This window comes from Tursiops truncatus, chromosome 16, assembly GCF_011762595.2.
Source record: "Tursiops truncatus isolate mTurTru1 chromosome 16, mTurTru1.mat.Y, whole genome shotgun sequence".
Lineage (NCBI taxonomy): Eukaryota > Metazoa > Chordata > Mammalia > Artiodactyla > Delphinidae > Tursiops > Tursiops truncatus.
The window spans coordinates 7,428,393-7,450,894 of record NC_047049.1 but is presented as its reverse complement, the minus strand read 5'-3'; the positions used below and the strand labels follow the sequence as shown (position 1 = coordinate 7,450,894).

Genomic DNA, 22,502 nt, shown 5'->3' with positions numbered 1-22,502 from the left:
ATGTGGGATCTTCCCAGACCAGAGATCGAACCCGTGTCCCCTGCGTTGGCAGGCAGATTCTTAACCACTGCCCCACCAGGGAAGCCCAACTTCCACCTCCTTGAGGCTGTAATGAGCCCCTCACCACTGGGGTTGGGGGGTGTCAGAGGAGGCCAGGTAGGTAGGGAGCCAGGGTGATAAAGAGGGCTCCTCAGCTGGGGGATCAGTGGTGACCACATGGAGATCCTGTGCTTCTACCCCAACCAGCAGTAAAAAGGCCACCCCCACCCACTCCCACTCACCGTGTCGATGGAGGCCATATGGGAAGCAATCATGAGGCATTCCTGGTCCTTCCAGACAGGGTGGAACTTCCACCCTGGACCAGCAGCAACCAGTGCCCCACCCTCACTTCAGTGTCAACAGAGTCCCAGTGGGGAACCTGGATTTCTACCCCAACTGGCAGCTCTACCCTCTTTCAACTGCTGGAGTTGTGTGTTCCCCAAAGAGCCAGCCTAAAGAGAAGGTTTAAATAAGATCCAGAGTCTCATACCATAATACCCAAAATGTCCACATTTCAATACAACATCACTTGTCATACCAAGAACCAAGAAAATCTCAACCTGAATGAGAAAAGTCAATCAGTAGACACCAGCAATGAGATGACACAGATGTTAGGAAAGAGATTTTGTTTCTTTTTTTTTTTTTTTTTGTGGTACATGGGCCTCTCACTGTTGTGGCCTCTCCTGTTGTGGAGCACAGGCTCCGGACGCGCAGGCTCAGCGGCCATGGCTCACGGGCCCAGCCGCTCCATGGCATGTGGGATCTTCCCGGACCGGGGCACGAACCCGTGTCCCCTGCATCGGCAGACGGACTCTCAACCAGTGCGCCACCAGGGAAGCCCAGGACAAAGATTTTAAAGCAGCTGCTTTAAAAGTGCTTCAACAAGCAATTGCAAATATGCTTGAAACAAATGACCAAGTAGAAAATTTCAACAAAAATGTAGAAAGTCTCAGCAGATAGAAGATACAAAGAAGAACCAATGAAAACTTTAGAACTGAAAAGTACAGTAGCCAAAATAAAAAACTCAGTGAATGGGCTTGATAGCCCCTTGGAGGGGACAGAGGAAACATCGGTGAACATGAAGATAGAAAAATAGAGGTTACACAGTGAGAAGAGAAAAAAATAGACTGGAAAAAAATGAATAGACATTTCACCAAATAGACAGATAGCAAATAAGCACATAACAACAGGGGTCCCCAACCCCCAAACTGTGGACCGGTACCGGTCCATGGCCTGTTAGGAACCGGGCTGCACAGCAGGCGGTGAGGGGCGGGCGAACGAGCAAAGCTTCATCTGCCGCTTCCCACCACTCCCCATCGCTCCCCGTCGCTCCCCACCAGAGGCTCCCCGTCACTCCCCACCGCTCTCCGTCGCTCCCCACCACTCCCTGTCGCTCCCCATCGCTCCCCGTCGCTCCCCATCCCTCCCCGTCACTCCCCATTGCTCCCCGTCGCTCCCCACCGCTCCCCGTCACTCCCCATTGCTCCCCGTCGCTCCCCACCGCTCCCCATCGCTCCCCATTGCTCCCCGTCGCTCCCCACTGCTCCCCGTTGCTCCCCGTCGCTCCCCGTCGCTCGCGTTAACTGCGTGAACCATCCCACCCCACTGTCCCGGTGGGTGGAAAAATTGTCTTCCGCAGAACCAGTCCCTGGTGCCAAAAAGGTTGGGGACCGCTGCAAAAAAGATGTTCAATGTTATTAGTCATTAGGGAAATGCAAAACACCACAATGAGCTGTCACTACATACCTATCAGAATGGCTAAAATAATAATGACAACAGCTAATGCTGACGAGGATGCTGAGAATCTGATCACTTAGACATTGTTGGTGGGAATATGAAATGGTGCAGCCACTTGGAAAAAGAGTTGGGCAGTTTCTTAAAAATCTAAACACGCAACTATCAGGAATCCCCTGTCAGTCCGATGGTTAGGATTCTGTGTTTTCACTGCCAAGGGCACCGGTTCAATCCCTGGTTGAGGAACTAAGATCCCACAAGCCACGTGGCATGGCCTAAATAAATAAATAAACATGCAACTGTCACAGGACTTGGCCGTGGCACTCCTGGGCATTTATCACAGAGAAGTGAAAACTTACGTTCACACAAAAACCTGTACATGAATGTTCATAGCAGTTTTTCTCCAAGCCCCAGACTGGAAGCAACTCAGATGTTCATCAGTGGACAAATAGTTAAACTGTATATCCACTGCACAGAATACTACTCAGCAAGGAAAAGAAACTATTGATACAGTAAATAGATCTCCAGTGAAAAAGCCTATCCCCAAAGATCCTGCGCTGTCTAATCCATTGTATATAACAGTATTAAAATGATAAAATTGTAGTGATGGAAACGGATTAGTGGCTGGCAAGGATTAAGGTGTGTGATGGGGTAGGAGAGAGGTGGGTGTGGTTATAAAGGGCAGCATGAGGGATCCTGGTGGTGATGAAAATCCTCTATATTTTGACTGTAAGTGTATCAATACTTTGGTTTTGATATTGTTCTGTAGTTTTGCAAGATGTTATTATTAGGGGAAACCACATGGGAATCTACAGTTATCTCAAAATAAAAGTTTACTGAAAAAAACAATGAAACTGGGGTGGGGTGGGAGAAACCCCTTTGTATGTAGCAACCCAGAAAAATGCCTATGATATAACCTGAAGTGACAGGAGCCGATGACAGACCTTTTTATTTCAGAGTGATGACAATTCTGGAATAAGCAGGCTTGTTGGGGGAAAGAGACTGGAAGGCAACGTACGTTGGGTCAGAGGATTGAAGTCAACCTGTTATTTATCGGTCTGTCTGTCTGAACATTGGTCTCCTTCAGTCCTTCTTGGTTCTCCAGTGGGAGACGGATGAGGAAGAGGGTGGTTGCAGTGTAGGGTGCTGAGCCTGGGGTGGGTCTGTGCGCTATGCGTGGAATTATGGGTAATGTTTTCTTCTTATCTCCAAGTTCCAAACGTGATATGGCTATGTTAATTTTTTATGATGGAGGAAGTTATATATTAGAAAAGGAAACCACACGAGCAAAGTAAGGCCCTTCTTCTAGCCATTCTTGGGGGAGCTCATAGGGTGCACTGGTCACTGCACAGTCATCTGACAACAGCTCTGGGTTCCAGGGACTCGGGGGGTGGGGTGGGATTTGCTCTGAGCCCTTTGCTGCTAGGGCTTTCCCCTGCACTTCCCTGACACAAGCGCATCCCAGAACCAGATGGCTGGTGGTGGGCCTCACAGGCCCTGTTCTAGACTGTTCTCCCACAAAGCCATAAAGCAGAAGGAAATTCCCAGGCAGCAGTGGGGCAGCGGCTGTCACAGGAGCCCATGTCTCCATTCAGCGGTGATGTCCTTACCCAAACATGTCCCATGCTAGGTTCTGTGATATTGAGGTTTATAATAAGAAACATATATTTGGTCTTCCTCTCTGTTTCTGGCACAGAGCCCCTAAAACCTTTGGAATTTCCTAACTGATAAAGAGCAATAAAGGTATCTCATGTTCATAACAAACTCCTTTCAACCACCTCCGAGTTTATGTTAATGCGGTGACTTTTGGAAAGTCCCAGGGATGGATCTGGTTGCCAGGGGAACCAACGTTGTGATTAGAGGGTTGGTACTTTCATTTCCCCCTAACCACCCCAGTGGAGGGGAGAGGAGCTGGGGGGTGCGGTCAGTCACCAGTGGCCGATGATTTAGTCATTCATGCCTACGTAATGAAGACTCTGTAGAAACCCAGAAGGATGGGCTTCTGGAAGCTTCTGAGTTGGTGAACACATGGAGGAGCTGGGAGAACGGTGTGCTGGGAGAGGCCGTGGAAGCTCCTTGCCCCTTTCTTCCTACCTCACTCTGTATCCTTTATAATACCCTTTAAAATAAACTCGTAAACGTAGGCCAATGTTCCTCTGAGTTCCGTGAGCTGCCCTAGCGAGTTAATTAATTGACCCTGAGGAGGCGGTTGTGTACACCTCTGATTTATAGCGGGTAGATCAGAAGCACAGGGACCACTTGGACCTTGGTATCTGAAGTTGGGTGGGGGACAGTCTTGTGGGGCTGAGCCCTTAACCGTGGGAGCTGACACTCTCTCCAGGTAGACAGTGTCAGAACTGACTTGGATTGTAGGACAGCCAGCTGGCGTGGGAGAATTGCTTGGCGTTGGAAGCTCCGCGCACTCTTAAAGCACACTCTGCTCAGATGTGCAGAAACCGCACGCCAGGTGACGGGCGAGGCCCACCTGAGATGCTCAAGGCCTCCCCTGGGCGAGCTGCCCCTTCCTGCAGCATCCCGTGGCACTGAGAGGCAAGTGTGAATAAGGAGGGCATTTTTCTCCCCTTGGAAATGATTTTTGGTTGAGGTAGAGGGTTTTGTTTGTTTGCTTGTTCTTGGACCGAGTGCAGAAGTAAGGCCTCGTAAGTAAGGCCTTGCATCCTTTACTGGAAATCAGTAAAGAGCACAGGTCCTGCTGGCCGGCTTTGTGGGTCACTGTCCCCAAGAAGTCACTTGTTGGCCTTTCTCCGCTGACATGCATTTAGATTTAGGGTTACGGCTTAGCTTGGGGGGAGTGGGACCCATCAAGCTGGGTTTCTGGGTTTTGCACCTATTTTTAGAAAGGGCACTATTTTTAAATTGAGAACCGCCAGCTGAGTCTCCATCTGTCCTTCAGAGTCGGCACTGGGAAGCGGCCCAGAGCTCAGAGACCTGACATGGAAGTGAGGCGGCCCCTTGCCTTGCTTCCTGGGTGGCCACCTTCATCCAAGAATTTCAAGGTCTTTTCTGGTATCAGTTCTTGGCACGTCTGGGTCCGTCGGGCGGGGAGGAAGCCCAGCTCCCACTGTCCCCGCGTGCAGTCACAGACCTGGGGGCATCTGGCCTTGCTCAAAGTCACCGGGCAGCAGCTGAAGAGGTTGGCAAACAGAGCCTGGACTGTGCCTGCCAGCTCCCTGCTCCAGCCCAGGGACTGTGTTACAGCGGGTCCAGCTGGCTCAGAGGACCACTGCTGCCCCTCTCCGTTTGTGTGTGGTGGAGAAAATTGGACTTTATACCTTCAGAAACCTGACAGAACAAAGGCACCAGGTGGAGAGAACCCCTGCTGTCCTCAGAGGGCCTCTGGGGGGGGGCTCAGTGCGGCCCGCTCAGCCCCTGGGTGGCCGCAAAGCTGGGCTTGGCCACCGTGCACTATTTGTGTGGGCAGTCACCATGCTACGCTCAGCGGGTGAGGCCCAGGGACAGGTGCGCTGAGCCCAGTGGTTCCCCGGCGCACCTGGCCCAGGGGTGGCACCCTCACCAGTGTCTCTTAGGGGCCAGATCCTGGAGACAGGACATGTCATCATATCCCCTCTGCACGCCCAGGTGCCCTCCCGGTACCCGGAGTCTAGTTAGCGTCATTGGGTCCCCCGGGACGGCACTCTGGGAAGCGTTGTCCTTGCACCCCAGGGGCACACTGCTACTTGTTTCCTGGTGGGGCAGTAAGCTGGGAGACCTTGGGTGCCAGCCACCACTTCGGGGCCGCTTTTCCCCCATTTTCCCAACATTGACATTAAGCCGTTTGGCTAAGGTGATGTGTGTTGCTGGCGTAACTGTAATGTAGGCCTTTGCAGTGCTGGAGCAGCTGGGCCCAGCTTGCAAGAGTCAGGGGACTTCCCTGGTGGCGCAGTGGTTAAGAATCCACCTGCCAATGCAGGGGACACGGATTCGATCCCTGGTCCCGGAAGATCACACGTGCCGCGGAGCAACTGACCCCTCAAGCCACAACTACTGAGCCTGCGCACCTAGAGCCCGTGAGCCACAACAAGAGAAGCCACCGCAACAAAGAGTAGCCCCCGCTGGCCGCAACTAGAGAAAGCCCCTGCGCAGCACCGAAGACCCAACACGGCAATCAATCAATAAGATGGGTCTGTCTTTAAAAAAAAAAAAAGTCAGTTGTGCGCATCTCCCTGGCCCTGGCCAGCCGTGTCGTGTTGGTAGCTTGAATCAGCCGTGCTGGAAGTATGGACAGTCAGCAATGCTGCAAACTAGGGATAATCCCCGACCCCACCAGGAGCCAGTTTACCAGCCGCCTCTACCTTTTGGGGTCTTTTGTGCAGAGTTAATGGGATCCCAGCAGAAGCTTGGCCAGGTCACCGTGAGGCTGTTGGGGTGAGGGGTGGGTGGGCAGCCGAGCTCTTCACCTCGGCAAGGAGGCCAAGGGTCTGAGGTTCCGCAGCTGTGCCTGGAGGGCGGTTTGTTCGTCTGGGCCCCCCTACCCTTTCTGGTGGATTCCCCCAGGCAGCCTTGCTTTGCCCTGGAGCAGTGCCCTACCTCATGACCCCCAGTTCTAGGAGTGAAGGCCCCCAGGCTACACTGCCTTATCCTCCAGGCAGAGCTCCCAGCAGGGGAGGGGAAGGGAAGAGGGCAGTTCGCTGCGACTCCGGAAGCTCGAGCTGGGGCTCCTGCCCTGGTCTCAGAGTCCCAAAGGGCGTGGACCCTGCACCTCCACCCTCTGGACACCCCAGACACCCTCTGGGACACCTTTGTCCCAATCTCTGTCGGGGCTAAGTGTGCTTGGGTCTGTCCTCACAGTGGACTGCAAGCTCCCTGTGGGCCAGTCCTGCCTTGGTCAGCTCTGTGTCCACAGGCCTGGGTAGAGCAGGACGCAATAAATGTTCCTTAAATGAGGGAGAGGACCCGCACCAGGGAGTTAGCATGTACTCGTGGTGACCAGAGGCACAGGTGGGTCAGATCCCAGCCCAGCCACTTGCTGCCCTCTGTGTGTCTCTGGCTGTCCTCCTCAGCCTTGGTCTCTTCCGCTCATAAATGGGTGTAAATAATAGGATAGAAGACACAAGTAAAGTTCTTGGTCTGCTGCCTATCTCCTAGCAGTGCTTAATACGTAGTAACTAGTGTTATTGTTATTAATGAAAACATCCTTTATGGTCTCCTCTGTGGGCAGTTTTGAGTCTTTTAATATCCCCGGATGACCACAAAGCAGCAGTCTTGGTGACACAGGGCAGGACTGTTGGTTAATATTCCGGGGCAGCCTCACGTGGTTACTTGTGTTACTAGCTGTGGTTGAAGGAGTGATATTCTCCTGGGTTAGACACCTGTGCGCACACCCATGCACACGCATGCACAGGTACCCATGCACGCATGCATGCATTCAGGCACTACATGGACACACAGGCACACCACGTACAAGCACACTCACACATGCACACACGTGTGGATGCCCGTACACACATGCACACACTGTGTACACACATGTCAACATGCACACAGCTGCTCCCTGTAACCTCTAACACATGGTTTCAGTAGCTGTATAATGTTCCATGGTTCTTCCTAAAGTTCCTTTAAATTAACCTTATTGAAAAATCACAGTGGAGAGAAGTGCACATATCGTAAGTGCACAGCTTGACGTATTTTCACAGAGTGAAACATAGCTCAGTAACCAGCCCCAGGTCAAGAATCAGGACATTTCCAGGCCCCCAGAAGTCCCCACGTTCCCCCCTCCTGTCACTCCCCCATTACCAGGACGACCACTTTCCTGACTCCACGTGTTTACTTTATGAGATGGACCCGCGCAGTGAGCTCTCTCTTGTGTCCTGGCTTCTTCTGCTCGGCACCGACTCTGACATCCTCCCGTGACTGTGTAGGCGTGGGTGGTCCACTCATTGCTGTTCAGTTTCTGCTGGTTCTCCATTATACTGATGTGGGCATTGGGGGCCATTTGGAATGGGGCACCGGAATATTCCTCTGCGTCCTGTGCACACGTGAGATGCATTTCTGCTGGGTGTGTGCTTGGCACTGGGAGCCCTGCGTCTGCTGCTGTTCGTCATCAGAGTCCAGTGAGGGGGACACACCTGCCAGGTGAGAGCCTGGGTCTCCAGAGCAAGCGGGAATGTGGAGGGCAGGGCAGCCTGAAAGCACAGTTGTAGCGTGTTTGAGAACTTAATTCCTTTCTATGACTGGATGCTATTTCATCACATGAATGTGCCACATTTTATTTATCCAGGCATCAAGTAATGGACACTTGGGTTCTTTCCACTTTTTGGCTATTGTAAATAATGCTGCTCTGAAATTCCATGTACAAGTTTTTGGTAGACATATATTTTCCATTGTCTTGGATATATACCTACTTGTGGAATTTCTGGGTCAAATGGTGATTCCATGTTTAACTTTTTGAGGAACAAGCAGCCATTTTTAAAGACTGGATAAGCCAGTGTAAGGAGAAGACTAAACGTATTCACTTCCATTCAAGAAACTTAACATAACATGGTAAATGTGAGAACCTTTTGAGCCTCGGCCCAAACATCCCCAAAGGTCCACACGCATTACCTGGGAGCCGTGTCCCCACGTGCCTGGGAGGAGGACCTTGGAAGATAGAGGGGCCGTCATGGTGTTGGTGGTAACAGAGTCCAGCCCATCAGTGAGATCAAAGAAACTCATAAATGGAAGTGTTTTCATGGTTTTTCCTCAGAGGTCACTCCTTTAACCAGCTCTCAGGTGTTCGGGGGTCGTCAGCATGCTGGGGAGACTGAAGTCCCTGCTGCGTGGGCTCGCGGGTTAGCAGAGGAGAATGGGCGATGGCGAGGGTAAATCGGCAGGTTATATTCTATGCGAGAAGACAAGAGGGGCTCTAGACCGTGAGCAGTGTGCAGGGATGCCGTCTGCCGTGGCTGCAGGTGCAGCGGTACAGAGGCGTCGGGGCTTCTACTTTTTCTGCCAGGGTGGCCCATGGTGGGGTTTGCACAGAGGACAGAGCTGACTTGAGGTTTGGAAGGGGTCCCTCTGGCTGCTGTGTTGAGAGATTACTGGGGGGTGAGGGCAGGAGCAGGGAGACCGGTTAGGAGGCTTCTGCAGAAATCCACTGAGAGGTGGTGGTCCTTTGTACAAAGTAGTGGAAGCACAGTGTAAAGAAAATACCTGTTCCCATAACACGGAAATACGTCCACTGGATCATCGTTGTGCTCCGGATATAGTCATCACTGTTGCCGTTTGACATGGGTTCCCCTGGACTCTTCTTTTTGTTGTTGGTGGTGGTACGCGGGCCTCTCATTGTTGTGGCCTCTCCCATTGCGGAGCACAGGCTCCGGACGTGCAGGCTCAGCGGCCATGGCTCACGGGCCCAGCCGCTCCACGGCATGTGGGATCTTCCTGGACCGGGACACGAACCTGTGTCCCCTGCATCGGCAGGCGGACTCTCAACCACTGCACCGCCAGGAAAGCCCTGGACTCTTTTATGTGTGTATAAACACATACTTTTTTACTTTAGTGGGATTATACCATAAGTATAAAGTTCAGGAATCTTGTTTTCTGCCTTAATACACCCTGGGTGTCTGTGTCGACGTATACGGAACCGCCGTCTTTTTGCAGCTGCGAGGCACGTATGACACAGTTGGGCTGTTATGTATTTAATAATTCCCAGACTCGAAGACCTTGCTGTTTCTACTTTTTCACTATTTTAAACAATGTTGAGGTGAAAATTCTTTTATAGACATATGTGTGGATGTTTTTAAAAATAAACTTTTGGGGGCTTCCCTGGTGGCGCAGTGGTCAAGAATCTGCCTGCCAATGCAGGGGACAGGGGTTGGAGCCCTGGTGCGGGAAGATCCCACGTGCCGCAGAGCAGCTGGGCCCGTGCGCCACAACTACCGAAGCCCGGGCTCCTGGAGCCCGTGCTCTGCAGCGGGAGAGGCCACTGCAATGAGAAGCCCGTGCACCGCAACAAAGACCCAGGGCAGCCAAAAATAAATAAATAAATAAACTTTTCATGTTGGAATAATTTCACAGGCACAGAAAAGTCACCGAGATGGCACAGAGGCTTCCTGTCCTCTCTCCACCCAGGTTCCTCTCTTGATAGGATCTTACATTCCACGGTCCACTTGTCACAACCAAAAAACCGAATTTGGTACATACATTGTTAACTAAACTCCAGACTTGGTCTGGATTTCACCACAAACATATATTTCTGTATACTTGTTTGATTATTACTTTAAAATAAATTCCCAGGGACTTCCCTGGCCGTCCAGCAGTTAAGACTCTGCGCGTCCACGGCAGGGGGCATGGGTTTGGTCCCCGGTCAGGGAGTTGAGATCCCACATGCTGCGTGCCATAGCCAAAAAGTAAAAGAAATAAAAATAAAATACAGTAAATTTCCAGAAATGGAATGGCTGGGTCAGAGGGAACATGTAGTTTAAGTCCTGCCTTATTGCTTCCAAGAAAGATGATGCTGGGTCGTCATCCCACGGAGTGGAGGAGGGTCCCATTGCCCCCACCCTCACCAGCTGCTGAGTGTTGTCACCAGGGTGAGAGCATGGAGCTCTGGACTCTGGGTCGCCTGTGTCATCTCGGTCGTTTTGCAGACGAGGAAAGCGAGGCCCCGAGAGGGAAGGTCCCTGCTCCCGGTTATGGAGCGTTGAGTCTCAGAGCCAGGATGGAGCGGGGCAACTTCGCACTCCTAGCCCGAAACACCGAAGATTCTACCTTCCCAAACGGTGATTTCGTACGCCTGAGACTTGGACAGGTCCAGGTTCACATTTGAGACATGGGAAACAAAAAGCCACCCTCACAGCCTGCAGGCGCACAGGCCCAGGTGCCGCGGTGCAGCTGCCCTGAGCCTGGGGTCATCATGCTGTGCCCGTGCACACACCAGGCTCAGGTCCACCAGCCCCAGCCCCGGTGCCCTGGGAGCTGTGTCCGTGGTCACACCTGGTTCGGAGCAGCTGACTCAACACCCCAGTGCTGGCTCCTCTGTGAGTTACATCTTCCGTCGGACAGCGTGTGCTCTCTGTGTGCACGTGTGTGAAACCTGCAAGACAAGCAGATGAGACCCTCCTGCCCAAGTATTTGTTGTTGCACAGAATAGAAAGTCATTTTTGACATACGGCTCTCGACACACAGCTACACCAAACCAGCAGAACGGTGCCGAGGGTTACAGGTTCCCCAGAAAGTGGGAGTCGGGAACCATGCGGGCTCATCTCCCTGCGGGAAAGTGCCCTTGGGATTGGTTCCCTCCCCCAGAGCAGCGCCCCCCAGGGGACTTTGTCATAGTCACCTCGGATCCCCAGAACTCCACACACGCAGAGCCTGACTCGGGGCTCTTGGGGGCTTACCTTTGGCTTTAAACTTCACGAGGTGTCCTGTGTGCAGAAGTGGTGGGGGCATCAGGACTGTGGAAGATCAGACACGGGACCTGCATCCGAGGTCCAAGTTCACGGCGAGCGATACCTGGCCTCTGAGCTGTCCCAAGGGCACAACCAAAGTCCTGAGGAGTCTGGGCCAAGGGAAGGGAGTGGTCATATCCCACCGGGCACCTGGAGTGGTCCCGGAAGATGCAGCGCCTGAGTTGGAGGGTGGGAGGGAGGGAGGCGGGCAGAGGTGCAGGGCTGGGGGGAGAAACGGCGGGCCTGTCATCTTGAAGAACTAAGGACGGATTCCAGGGTCTCGGCCGCTGAGGCTACGCTGTCCTCTCGGCCCTCAGCACACGGTCATCCCTGGGGCTCCTTCTCAGCCCCTCTCCTTCATTCTCCCCCCAGGCAACCCGCCCAGGCCTGTGACCGTAAACCCAGCCAGGGATGCTCCCCCAACCTCGGCCCGCAGCCGGCCCTCCCTGCCTCTGGCATCAGGAGCCTTGTGACCTCTGCCCTAGCCCATCATTCAACATCTCCAACCTGGCCGGTTCAAAACAGAGCCCTTTGGAAGTTTAAGCATAAACAGGATATTTGCATAGCCTTAAACTACCCCTCACCAAATATTCAGCAATTATAAAGGGGGAAATGGGGAGTTTACAGTGGAGGATTCTGGTAGACTCAACCTTAGCCAGGTGAGGAAGGTGGACGTCAGCTGCAGTAAGACATCACGCACTCCTGACACTGCGCTGAGAAGGGCACCGCAGCCCTGGGTGCCCTTCCCCATAAACATGGGAAGACTCTGTTGTGCCACAGTGAGGAGGGAGTTGAAAGCAGGGAAGTGAACAGATCCTGTGCACGAATGTTCATAGCACACCGTTCTTCACAATGGCTGAAAGGCAGAAGCAATCCCAAATAAATGTCCATCAGCCAGTGAATGGGTAAAAAAATGTGGTCTTTCTTTATGATGGAATTTTTTTTCTTAACTTTTTATTTTATACTAGAGTATAGTTGATTAACAATGTTGTGTTAATTTCAGGTGTACAGCAAAGTGATGCAGTTATATGTACACATGTATCTATTCTTTTTCAAATTCTTTTCCCATTTCAGTTGTTACATAATATTGAGCAGAGTCCCCTGTGCTGTACAGTAGGTCCTTGTTGGTTATCCATTTTAAATATAGGAGTGTATACATGTCAATCCCAAACTCCCTAAGTATCCTTTCCTCCCACCCTTCCCCTCTGGTAACCATTAAGTTCGTTCTCTAAGTCTGTGAGTCTGTTTCTGTTCTGTAAATAAGTTCATTTGTATCTCTTTTTTTTAGATTCCGCATTCCCTTTCTCCGTCTGACTTACTTCACTCACTATGACAATCTCTAGGTCCATGCATGTTGCTGCAAATGGCATTATTTCATTCATTCTAATGGCTGAGTAACATTCCATTGTATTATATATATGTACCACATCTTCTTTATCCATTCCTCTGTCAGTGGACATTTAGGTTGCTTCCACGTCTTGCCTGTTGTAAGCAGTGCTGCAATGAACATTGGGGTGCATGTGTCCTTGCAGACCATGTTTTTCTCCAGCTATATGCCCAGGAGTGGGATTGTAGGATCATAAGGTAGTTCTATTTTTAGTTTTATAAGGAACCTCCAAACTGTTCTCCATGGTAGCTGTACCAATTTATATTCCCACCAACAGTGTAGGAGGGTTCCCTTCTCTCCACACCCTCTCCAGCATTTATTGTTTGTAGATTTTTTTGATGATGGCCATTCTGACTGGTCTGAGGTGATATCTCATTGTAGTTTTGATATGCATTTCTCTAATAATTAGCAGTGTTGCACAGCTTTTCACATGCCTCTTGGCCGTCTGTATGTCTTCTTCAGAGAAATGTCTATTTAGGTCTTCTGTCCATTTTTTGATTGGGTTGTTTGTTTTGATGATGTTAAGCTGCATTGAGCTGTTTGTAAATTTTGGAGACCAATCGCTTGTTGGTCACACGTTACGATGGTATTATTCAGCCATAAAAAGGAATGAATTTCTGGCACATGTTACAACATGGATGAACCTTTGAGACGTTACACTCAGTGAAGTAAGCGGACAGAAAAGGACAAATACTCTATGATTCTACTTACGTGAAATTCCCAGAAGAGGCAAATTCACAGAGACAGAAAGTCACATGGTGGTTGCCAGGGGCTGGGGGAGGGTGGGGATGGAGAGTTATTGCTTGATGGGAGCACGGGTTCTGTTGGGGTGTTTTTAAACCTGTGGGCGCTAGGTAGTGGCGATGGTTGCACAACATCGTGAATGTCATGAGTGCCCCTGAGCTGTCCTGTTAAAAATGCAAATTGCTATTTAGAATAGCAACTTTTATGTTCTACATATTATACCACGATTTAGAAAAATTAGTAACGCAATACACCAAAACCCATTGATCTGTACACTTTAAATAGGTGATTGATGTGGTGTGTGAATTGTATGTCAATACATCTGTTTAAAAAACAAAAAAATCGAGGGACATTCTACAGAATGGTCACTGTTCTCCCAGGGGCGTGCCACGTGGGCTCCCTCCCTTCCTCTGCTCAGATGCCACGTCTTAGTCTGCTCGGGCCGGACAGACTGGGGTGCTTACATAACAGACATGCATCTTCTCACAGTTCCGGAGGCTGGAAAGCCAAGATCGAGGTGTTGCATCCGTAGGAAGAATGATTAAGGAGGGGCCGGCTCTTGTGTTCCTCTTTCCCCTGAGTCCCTGGTCCCCTTTGTCCTCTCCTCCCCCTGCACCAGCTTCCCCCAGACTCACTGCCACCTGCGTCACCTGCTCTGCGGGGGGCGGGCGGGGGCCGTGTCTTCTTCGTCCACAGCCTGGCCTCCAAAGCCGTCATGCGCGTGGATGAGTGAGTAAAACTCTCCCAGTAGTAAGTGTTCCATCCTGTTGGTGCAGTAGGGGTGTGAGCAGGAGAGGGGACACGTTTGGACAGCAGGGCCCAGGGCTGGGCAAGGACTCCAGGCGGCCTCCTGGCCCACGGAGAGGCTCACAGCCCTCGTGCGTCTGCCGCGATGTTCAGCCGTCAGCCGTTCGTGAAATGGAGCCCCGAGCCAAAGGAGAACGTGGATCCCACCTGCACTGGCCATTTCCACGTTGTCCAGAGCACTCAGGCCTGGTTTTCTTCATCGCTTTGTTATCTGAACACCCAGCGTTTTGATTATGAGCTGCTGAGGATGACTTCATGTGAGATTTTACTGCCTAAAGGGGTGCACACAAACCTGGCAGGACAAGAGTGAAAATACAGCTTTTCCAGAAATATATTTAAAGAAAAAAACGTTAAGAACCGGCAGAACATAAAGTGCTGGTACGAAGTGTGAGGCAGCGAGGAGATGCAGGGGGCCAGCCCCCCCCCCGCCAACAGCCTGCCCCCAGGCCTGCCAGGAACGTGGGTGCAGGGGTCTCCCGGGCCCCCCTGCACATGCACACACAAACCTCCTTCCTCCCTGAGCAGGGCATGGCCAGAGGACCGGGGAGAGCTTCTCCAGGCTGGGGTGCCAGTCCCAGGAAGGCCTGTCCCAGACGGGGCACCCATGGCTAGCATCTGTGCGGCCTGGGGAGAGCCCTGCCATCCCCGGCTCTCTCCTTCCACAGCCGACGAGCCCCCAGGCTCTGCCTGCCCGCCCCCCCCCCCCAATCTGGCCTGTGCCCCAGGTGGGCTGCGGAATGCCAGACCAAGGCCAACTCTCCATCTGCCCGTGTCAAGGTGACAGCCAGCGTTTGTCATCCTGAGCTCTCACGTGCGTGTCCTTTCCACCACTAAAGGAGACAAAGCAGGCACTATTATTTGCATTCTAACGATCGGGACATCGAATTATAATAATAGTCCCCTTTGAGTGCGTAAGAAGTAGGAACCATTATCCTCCCCACTTTAGAGCTGGGGGAACGAGGACCAGAGAGGTGCCTGCCCGGTTTGTGGTTGACCAGGAGATGAGCCAGGTGGGCTGGCTGCTCCTGGCCCCCTTGGGCCCTGAGGCCCAAGGCCAGGGTGGCTCACCCAAGCTCTAGCCGGAGACGGGCTGGCCCCTGGCCGCGCACCCCAGCGCCCTGAGCAGGGGGGTGCACTCCCACCCCAGCCCACCCACGCGGCTTTGTCCTCCGTCCAACCTTTTCTTTAAAGCAAGACGTCCTCTGGAAGGAGCCCACCCGGAAACTTTATTGATCCAAAGAAAAAACTGAATTAGGTTCATAAACTGTCACTCTTGACACTCTCCGGGGGCCACCTCCGGTTTCCAGGGCCCTGGGGAGCCCGAGTGCCTACGTCTGACCCTCGTCCCTCCCTCTTCAGACGACACCAGGTGGCCTTCAAGGCCGGGCCTGGCCCTGCCGTTCCCACCTCGAGACAGGGCAGTTGAGGTGCCTGAAGGCCTTACTGCTGCAGTGCCTGCCCGGCCCCCAGCCCCCAGGCCTCGGGGCAGGAGCTGATGCTCGCACACTGGGCCGTGCGTCCAGTTTCCTTTTCCCTTCCATCACCCTTGCCCCTGCGACCAGGTGTGTCACCCCTAGGAAGCCTTGGCAGACCCGTCCCCGTCACCCGCCTTGGTTCCTGGGGCGCACCTCCACACGGGGCTGCCGGCTGTGTGCTGAGCGGGGGCCGAGGGCCTCACCCACATTCTGCCAGGCCCTCCCCGGCAGATGAGCCGTGGGGCGCCGTCGTGGCCTGGGCTCCCGGGCAGGGGTGAGGAGAGAGGGGGTCAGGAAGGACATCTCCTGTGTGCTCAGGTGCTGAGGGGGCACAGACCCCAGGGGACCCAGGTAGGGCCGCCGGCCGCAGGAAGTTCACGCTCGGCTGCGCGTCTGAAGCTGGCGCAGCCTGAGCTGCAGCTGTGAGTGCCCGGAGGGCTGGGCCTCTGCCCTCCGCCCTGGCGCTCCCACCGCCTGCACCACCCAGGCAGCCCGGCCGCCAGCGCCACCTCCTCATGGCTCCACACACTTAGGTTCTGGCCTTTGGAAAAAGGCATCACTTACTTTTGGTCCCACCCATGTCTGGCCGCTTGGAGGTCCCATCGAGGGCCAGAGGGATTTCTAGGAAAGGCGGCCACGTGGAAAGGGTTCTGCAGGCGAGTAATCTGGGAGAAGCTGGGCTGCTTTAGGCTAATATACCCACGATTCCAGCCGCATCCCCGAAGGTGTCCCGACGCTGTCGTTGTGTCTGAGTCTCTGTAAAGCAGGTCTCCCCGGTGCCTGCAGTAAGGAGACAGGCATTGTGAGGCTGAGGAGGGCGGGGCAGCCCGCATCCCCAAACACATCTGACCACAGAACCCTTCTTTGTAGGAGCATCTTACGCAGCAGGGTTTGGAGCACGTCCTGCAGAAGGCCCTCCTGCTCTAGGCAGCCCGCCGCCATCACGGAGCTGGCGAGGGTGAGTCCCTCCGCCTCTTGATGGAAAGAGTCAGCTACTGGAAAGGTAGAAGAATCCCAGCACTGAAATCCTTCCCGTTTCCCTCAGCTGTATTCATGCAACATGGCACCAACAGGGAAAATCACACATAGGACATATTTATTTAGAGGCCTGGCCAGCCTCTGGAAATGAGCATTTCAGGGCTGGCCAGGAAAGAGGCTGGAGTTATGTGGGAGCATTTCAATGTATGGCTGTCCCACAATTTGTATTCCAGTCTCCTGTTGATGGACGTGTAAATGGTTTCCGGTTTTTTCACGATTATAAATCATACTGTGGTGAGCCGTGTTGGCATGCCTCCTGTGAAAATGGGCTAGGTTTTCTTTAGAACAATTTTCCCCACACTTGCTGGGTAATAAGCATCACCTTGGAGAGCTTGTTAAATACACATATTACCAGGTCTGTCCCTGGTGGGTCTGAGTTTTAGACCCGGGGAATCTTTTCGTTCTTTCAACAGGATTTCAGTGATTACTGTCATCAGGGAAGTTTAGCCAAGCCCTGATTCCAAAGCAGGAGAACTGGCTCAGCGAACGTGGTTCACAGTTTACTAATTAGATATGCCAATCACGCCAAAGTGGATGTGCCCGGCTCTGTCCCCTCCAGCAGTGGAAAAGAATCCCATTTTCCCACATCCTTGCCAGTTCTTTGTACCACGAGGTATTTATTTAAAAGAAACTTTTTCCAAACCTGAAAAGCGTGTAATAATATCTTGTTTTAATATAATTTGCGTTCCCTGTACTTTCAGTGTGGTTGAGCGCTTTTTCAGTGCTTCATGACCATTCAAGTTTCCTTTTTGTGAATTACCTATTCATATCCTCTGTTCACTTTACCATGGGATGCTTGTCTATCTAAAAGTCGTTTGTAATAATCTTCTAGACATTCTGCTCCGGCTTCTTTGTCAGTTCCCTGTATTGCAGACATTTATCTCCAGTCTGTGGTCTGCCTTTTCACCTTGTTTATGGCGTCTTGTTGAACAAAAGTTTTAAATTGAATTATAATCAGATTTATGGATCTGATCCATTTTCATTTTCACTTTGTTATGGTTTGTGCGCTGCGTATCTTGTTTAAGACCTCCTCCCCTCCCCATAGTTAGAAAACTGGTCTTCTACACTGTTCTCCAGAAGTTTTAAAGTTTTGGTTTGCACATTCAGATTCTAAATACACACCCATTTGCTGTGTGTGCATGGCCTGAGGCGGGGGATTTAATTTTATTTTCTATGTGGATAGCCAGCTGTTCCAACACCACCTTTAATAGCCCACCCTTTCCCCTCTGATCTGTAATGCCACCTCTGTCATATGTCAGCTTTCCATATTAGCTTATATCACTCTCTTTAAATGTGGTCTTTAAAAAACAGCTTTACTGAGATATAATCCACAACCGTACAATTCACCCATTTAAAGTGTACAATTCAAGGGGCTTTAGTGTATTCACACACCATCACCATCAGTCAATTTGAGAACATTTGCATCTCTTCTAGAAGAGACCGTGTACCCCCCTCACCATTTAGCTACCCTCCCCGCATCTCCCCAGCCCTGAGCAGCCCCTAACCAACTTTCTCTCTATACAGATTCCCCTATTCTGGAAATACATGAATGAGACCATATAACATGTGCTCTTTTGTGACTGGCTTTTTTCGCTTGGGTATATACCTATGAGTGGAATTGCTGGGTCATATGGTAACTAGTTTTAATCATTTGAGGAACTGCCAGACTGTTTTCCAAAGCAGCTGTACCATTTTACCTGCCCACCAGCATCATGTGAGCGTTGATTCTTCCACATCCTCTCCTACACTTGTTATTATCTGACTTTTAGATTCTGGCCATCTCAGTGGGTGGTGAAGTAGTATCATTATTGTCTTGATTTGCAGTTCCCTGGTGACTAATGACGTCAGGAATCTTTTCACGTACTTACTGGCCATTTGCGTGTCTTCCTTGGAGAAATATATGTCAGATCTGTTGCCTATATTTAGATTGGGTTGTCTTTTTATCATTGAGTTGTAAGAGTTCTCTATTCTGGATATAAGGCCCTTATCAGATACATGATCTGCAGATGTTTTCTCTCATCTGCGGGTTGTCTTTGCATTTTCTTGGTGGTATCCTGTGAGGCACAAAAGCTTAATTTTGATGAAGTCTAAATTACCTATTTTTTCTTTTGTTGCTCATGCTGTTGGTGTCATATCTAAGAATCCTGTGATAAATCTGAGGCCATGAAGATGTACCCCTATGTTTACTTCTGTGAGTTTTCTATTTTTAACTCTTACATTTGAGCCATTTTGATCTTTGAGCCGTTTTGAGTTCATTTTTGCCTGTGATGTGAGATAAGGGTACAACTTTATTCTTTTACACGTGGCTATCCAGTTGTCCCAGCACGATGTGCTGAAAAGATTATTCTTTCCCCTTTGAATGGTCCTGGCCCCCTCGTTGAAAATCAGTTAACCTACACACACAGTTTTATTTCTGTTAGAACCTTCGGTTCTATTCCATTGAGTTTTATATCCGTCGTGTACCACACTGACTTGATCACTGTTGCATTGTGGTAAGTTTTGAGAAAGGGAAGTGTGACTCCTACTTTGTTCTCTTTTTCAAGATTTTTTTTGCCTATTATGGGTCCTTCGCAATTCTGTGTGAATTTTAGAGTCAACTCATCAGTTTCTACAAAGAAGTCAGCTGGGATGTGATAGTGATTGCCTTGAGTCTAGTTCTGGGGACTTTGCCATCTTAACCATGTTAAGTCTTCCATTCCATGAACGTGGGATACTTTTCCATTTATTTAGATCTTTAATTCCTTTAACAATATTGTGTAGTTTTCAGAGTATAAGTTTTCCATTTCTGTTGTTACATTTATTCCTAAATATTTTATTCTTTTTGATACTCTTGTAATTGGAATTGCATTCCTGTTAGATGTGGGTTTTTTTGTTTGTTTGTTTTTTTGTGGTACGCGGGCCTTTCACTGTTGTGGCCTCTCCCATTGCGGAGCACAGGCTCTGTACGCGCAGGCTCAGCGGTCATGGCTCACGGGCCCAGCCGCTCCGCGGCATGTGGGATCTTCCCGGACCGGGGCACGAACCCACGTCCCCTGCATCGGCAGGCGGACTCTCAACCACTGCGCCACCAGGGAAGCCCTAGATATGTTTTTAAGAAAGCATTTTAGAGTAAATTTTTCTTAAGCTGAAGGCTAACATGCTAAAGGTCCCAGGTAGTGTGAAGCAGGTAAGTCCTGAAGGATCTTGCCCCTCCCCCTCCTAGCCCAGCAGATGTTCCAGATGTTGTGGCTGGGTCTCTGCCTTGTTTCCTTTCTGTCTAAATGAGAGGCGGGTGGGGGGAGATCAGTGAGATTAATCAGTCCTCTCTCCAGAGGTGGGGCCGATGGAGAGAAAGGCCCAAAATATTCCCTCAGTATTCATCTCTCCTGGCAGGGGAGCAGAAGGTCAGGGGAGATTGCCCTCACCATCCAAACCTGATCTGGTGAGGACTGTGGTCAGTTATGAATGTGAGTGAGACAGGCCCCTGCCCTGGAGGATCCCCCAGGTTTGTGGGGAAGAGAGACACAAACTCAACACAGAATGGTAAGGCTGTCTTGGGGACACCACACTGCCAAGGACTGAGTTTGCTTGTGAAGGGCATAGCCAGCAATGTCTGTGAAAGTCCAGGAAGCCTTCCTGGAGGAGGTGACATTTGAGCCTAATCTTGAAGGAAAGGCAGATTCTCTGGCAGGCAGAGAGGTTAAGTCTTTCCAGCAGAGGAAAAGATCTACATGGAGGTCCTCAGGTGAGAAAGAGGCCACAGCTCTCCTGTGGCCCCCGCCTTGCTAATATAATATTAAATGACTCAAAAAATGTTATAAACTAAAGGTTTTCTCATCTCAAAAGACCTTCCCAGGGTTAACAGTAATTAAGTTTTATTGTCATTACCTTGGGAATTGCCCTACCATGCATCTGTGAACCCTGGCTTATTTATATATAGGCATATAAATCATTATCTCATGCTATTGTTTTTAACTATGAGGAAACATAGTTAACTTGGAGAATTAACAAGTTCAAGTGCTTTAAATGTAACAACTAGCTCTGTAGTGGTGGTGGGAAGTCCTGATTGGTAGCACTTGCCACTTGCCATGGTGTAAATTCTCCCATCATGGCTGATTTTGAGCCACCAGCATGATGTCACTGAACGTGGAGTTGGAGAGACACGTGCACGGTCAGCATAGACCAGGGCAGCACACGGCTGTGTGCAACTCACTTAATTTATGTTCTCATAAAGAAAATGGGACCCCACGACTCTCTCTGGGGTGAAACCAGTATCAGCAATGGAGACATCAGCTGATTTCATCCCCAGCGTGCAGTTGTGGTTGTGTTGATGTAGCCCCAGGAGAGAGGGAGGATGGATGGCTGGATGGACGGATGGATGGGGATTACACAGAGAGGAGAATGTATGTCTCACCTTTGCAGAGCACAGAGCAGCCAGCAGTGAACAGAGCAAAGGGGTTTGGAGGGAGTTGTCGAGAAGGGAGGGGAGGGGAGGAGAAAGAGCTAAGAATTCCCAATCCTGTAAGAAATGCTGCCCAGCAAGAGCATTTGCTGGGCTCTGACCCCTGCACCATCCAAGTCTGATACTCTGGGCAGCACTCAGAGGGGAAGCCAGGTATCTGGAGAACAGCCACGCACCTCTGCTGCTGATGTCTGGACCCTGGTCCCAGCCAGCAGTGCCCCTAAGACATAGCCCCAGCTGGAGCCCACATTGGAGCTGGCATGCAGAGTGCCCATGTCCGCTGTCTGTCCTCGAGCCTAGGCGCGGAGGGCCCTGAAGTGGCCCCTGTCAGTGCCTTGGTGGCTTTACGAGGGCTCCCAGGCAGCCCTCGCCTCGGTCCTTCCCGAGTGTCGGCCACGCGGGATTCAGAATGGGGAGGTAGGTCCAGAATGTGTGGGAGCCAGGGATGGGGTGTGGGCCCCTGGGTGGCAGGGGATGGACCCCCCCCCCAGAAGAGTGAGGCTCCCCTCACTCAACACGTCGTGGCAGGGGGAGATTTTCCCCAGGGGCACCCCCGCCCTGTCGTGTTGGCCACAGCTGTCTTCTTTCTTTCACAGCAGCCCCAGTAACTTCACCTTCTGCTCCTGAATTCGGTCTGAATGTTTGTTTCTCCCTTTCTGACCAGCTTTTCTTCTCCATCCCTTCCTTTAAGCCTGATGCAGGGTGACCCTGCTGATGTAGCAGCCAGTGCCCCAGCCGGTGCCCCTGTGGCACGAGATGTGCCCCAGCCCCACTGGGCCCTGCTCTGCCCCTTCCTCCACCGTCACCACTGTCCCCCACTCTGCTTCCAGGGCCTTTGCTCTAGCTGTTTGTTCTCTAGAGGCCGGAACCCACGCTGAGTTAAAAAAAAGAAAATCCCAGAGACACCTCGGGGTCTGGTGCTGACCTTGCACAGTCGAAGCCCTGGCTGAGCATAGGTGCGGGTCGGGGGCAGGGCTGCCAGGCTCTGTAGTGATGGGCCTCCCAGACCTACAGGTCCCACACCAACAATGCCACCCCGCCTGCCAGTCTTGAGGGGAAGCCCTGCCCCCACCCCCCACCTCCCCCTCAGCGAGCCACACCGCAAGTGCTTCGTGTGGGGAGAGTCAAAGGCTGAGAAAATACGGGCCTCTGGACGGGCATGTGTTAGAGTTCAGGGACTCTGCATTCCCGGCCCAGAGCAGCCAGGGGCACGGCACCTGTCCCTTCGCCTCCAAGGTGACCACATCCCCAGCCGACCTGAAGCGTTGCTCTCTAGAGCAGCAAGCTAGGCTGTTTAATTTTTTTTTTTTTAATTTATTTTTGTCTGTGTTGGGTCTTCGTTGCTGGGCGCGGGCTTTCTCTAGTTGCGGCAAGCGGGGGCTACTCTTCGTTGAGGTGCGCGGGCTTCTCATTGCGGTGGCTTCTCTTCTTGTGGAGCACGGGCTCTA

At 51.5% G+C, this 22,502-nt stretch overlaps 1 protein-coding gene across 3 annotated transcripts in view; it reads left to right on the top strand.

Annotated features, from left to right (window-relative positions):
• LHPP (phospholysine phosphohistidine inorganic pyrophosphate phosphatase) overlaps positions 1 to 22,502 on the top strand; it is a 137,190-nt gene that overhangs the window by 88,101 nt on the left and 26,587 nt on the right. The window contains exon 7 of one of the 3 annotated variants that reach the window (XM_073793822.1): positions 16,446 to 16,533. The exons of 1 other annotated variant lie outside the window; for it this stretch is intronic. In XM_073793822.1, coding sequence (XP_073649923.1) covers positions 16,446 to 16,533 — 88 coding nt within the window. Of the gene's footprint in view, positions 1 to 16,445; positions 16,579 to 22,502 lie in introns of all 3 variants that reach the window. One more of the 3 variants, XM_033842447.2, reaches the window with a different exon arrangement.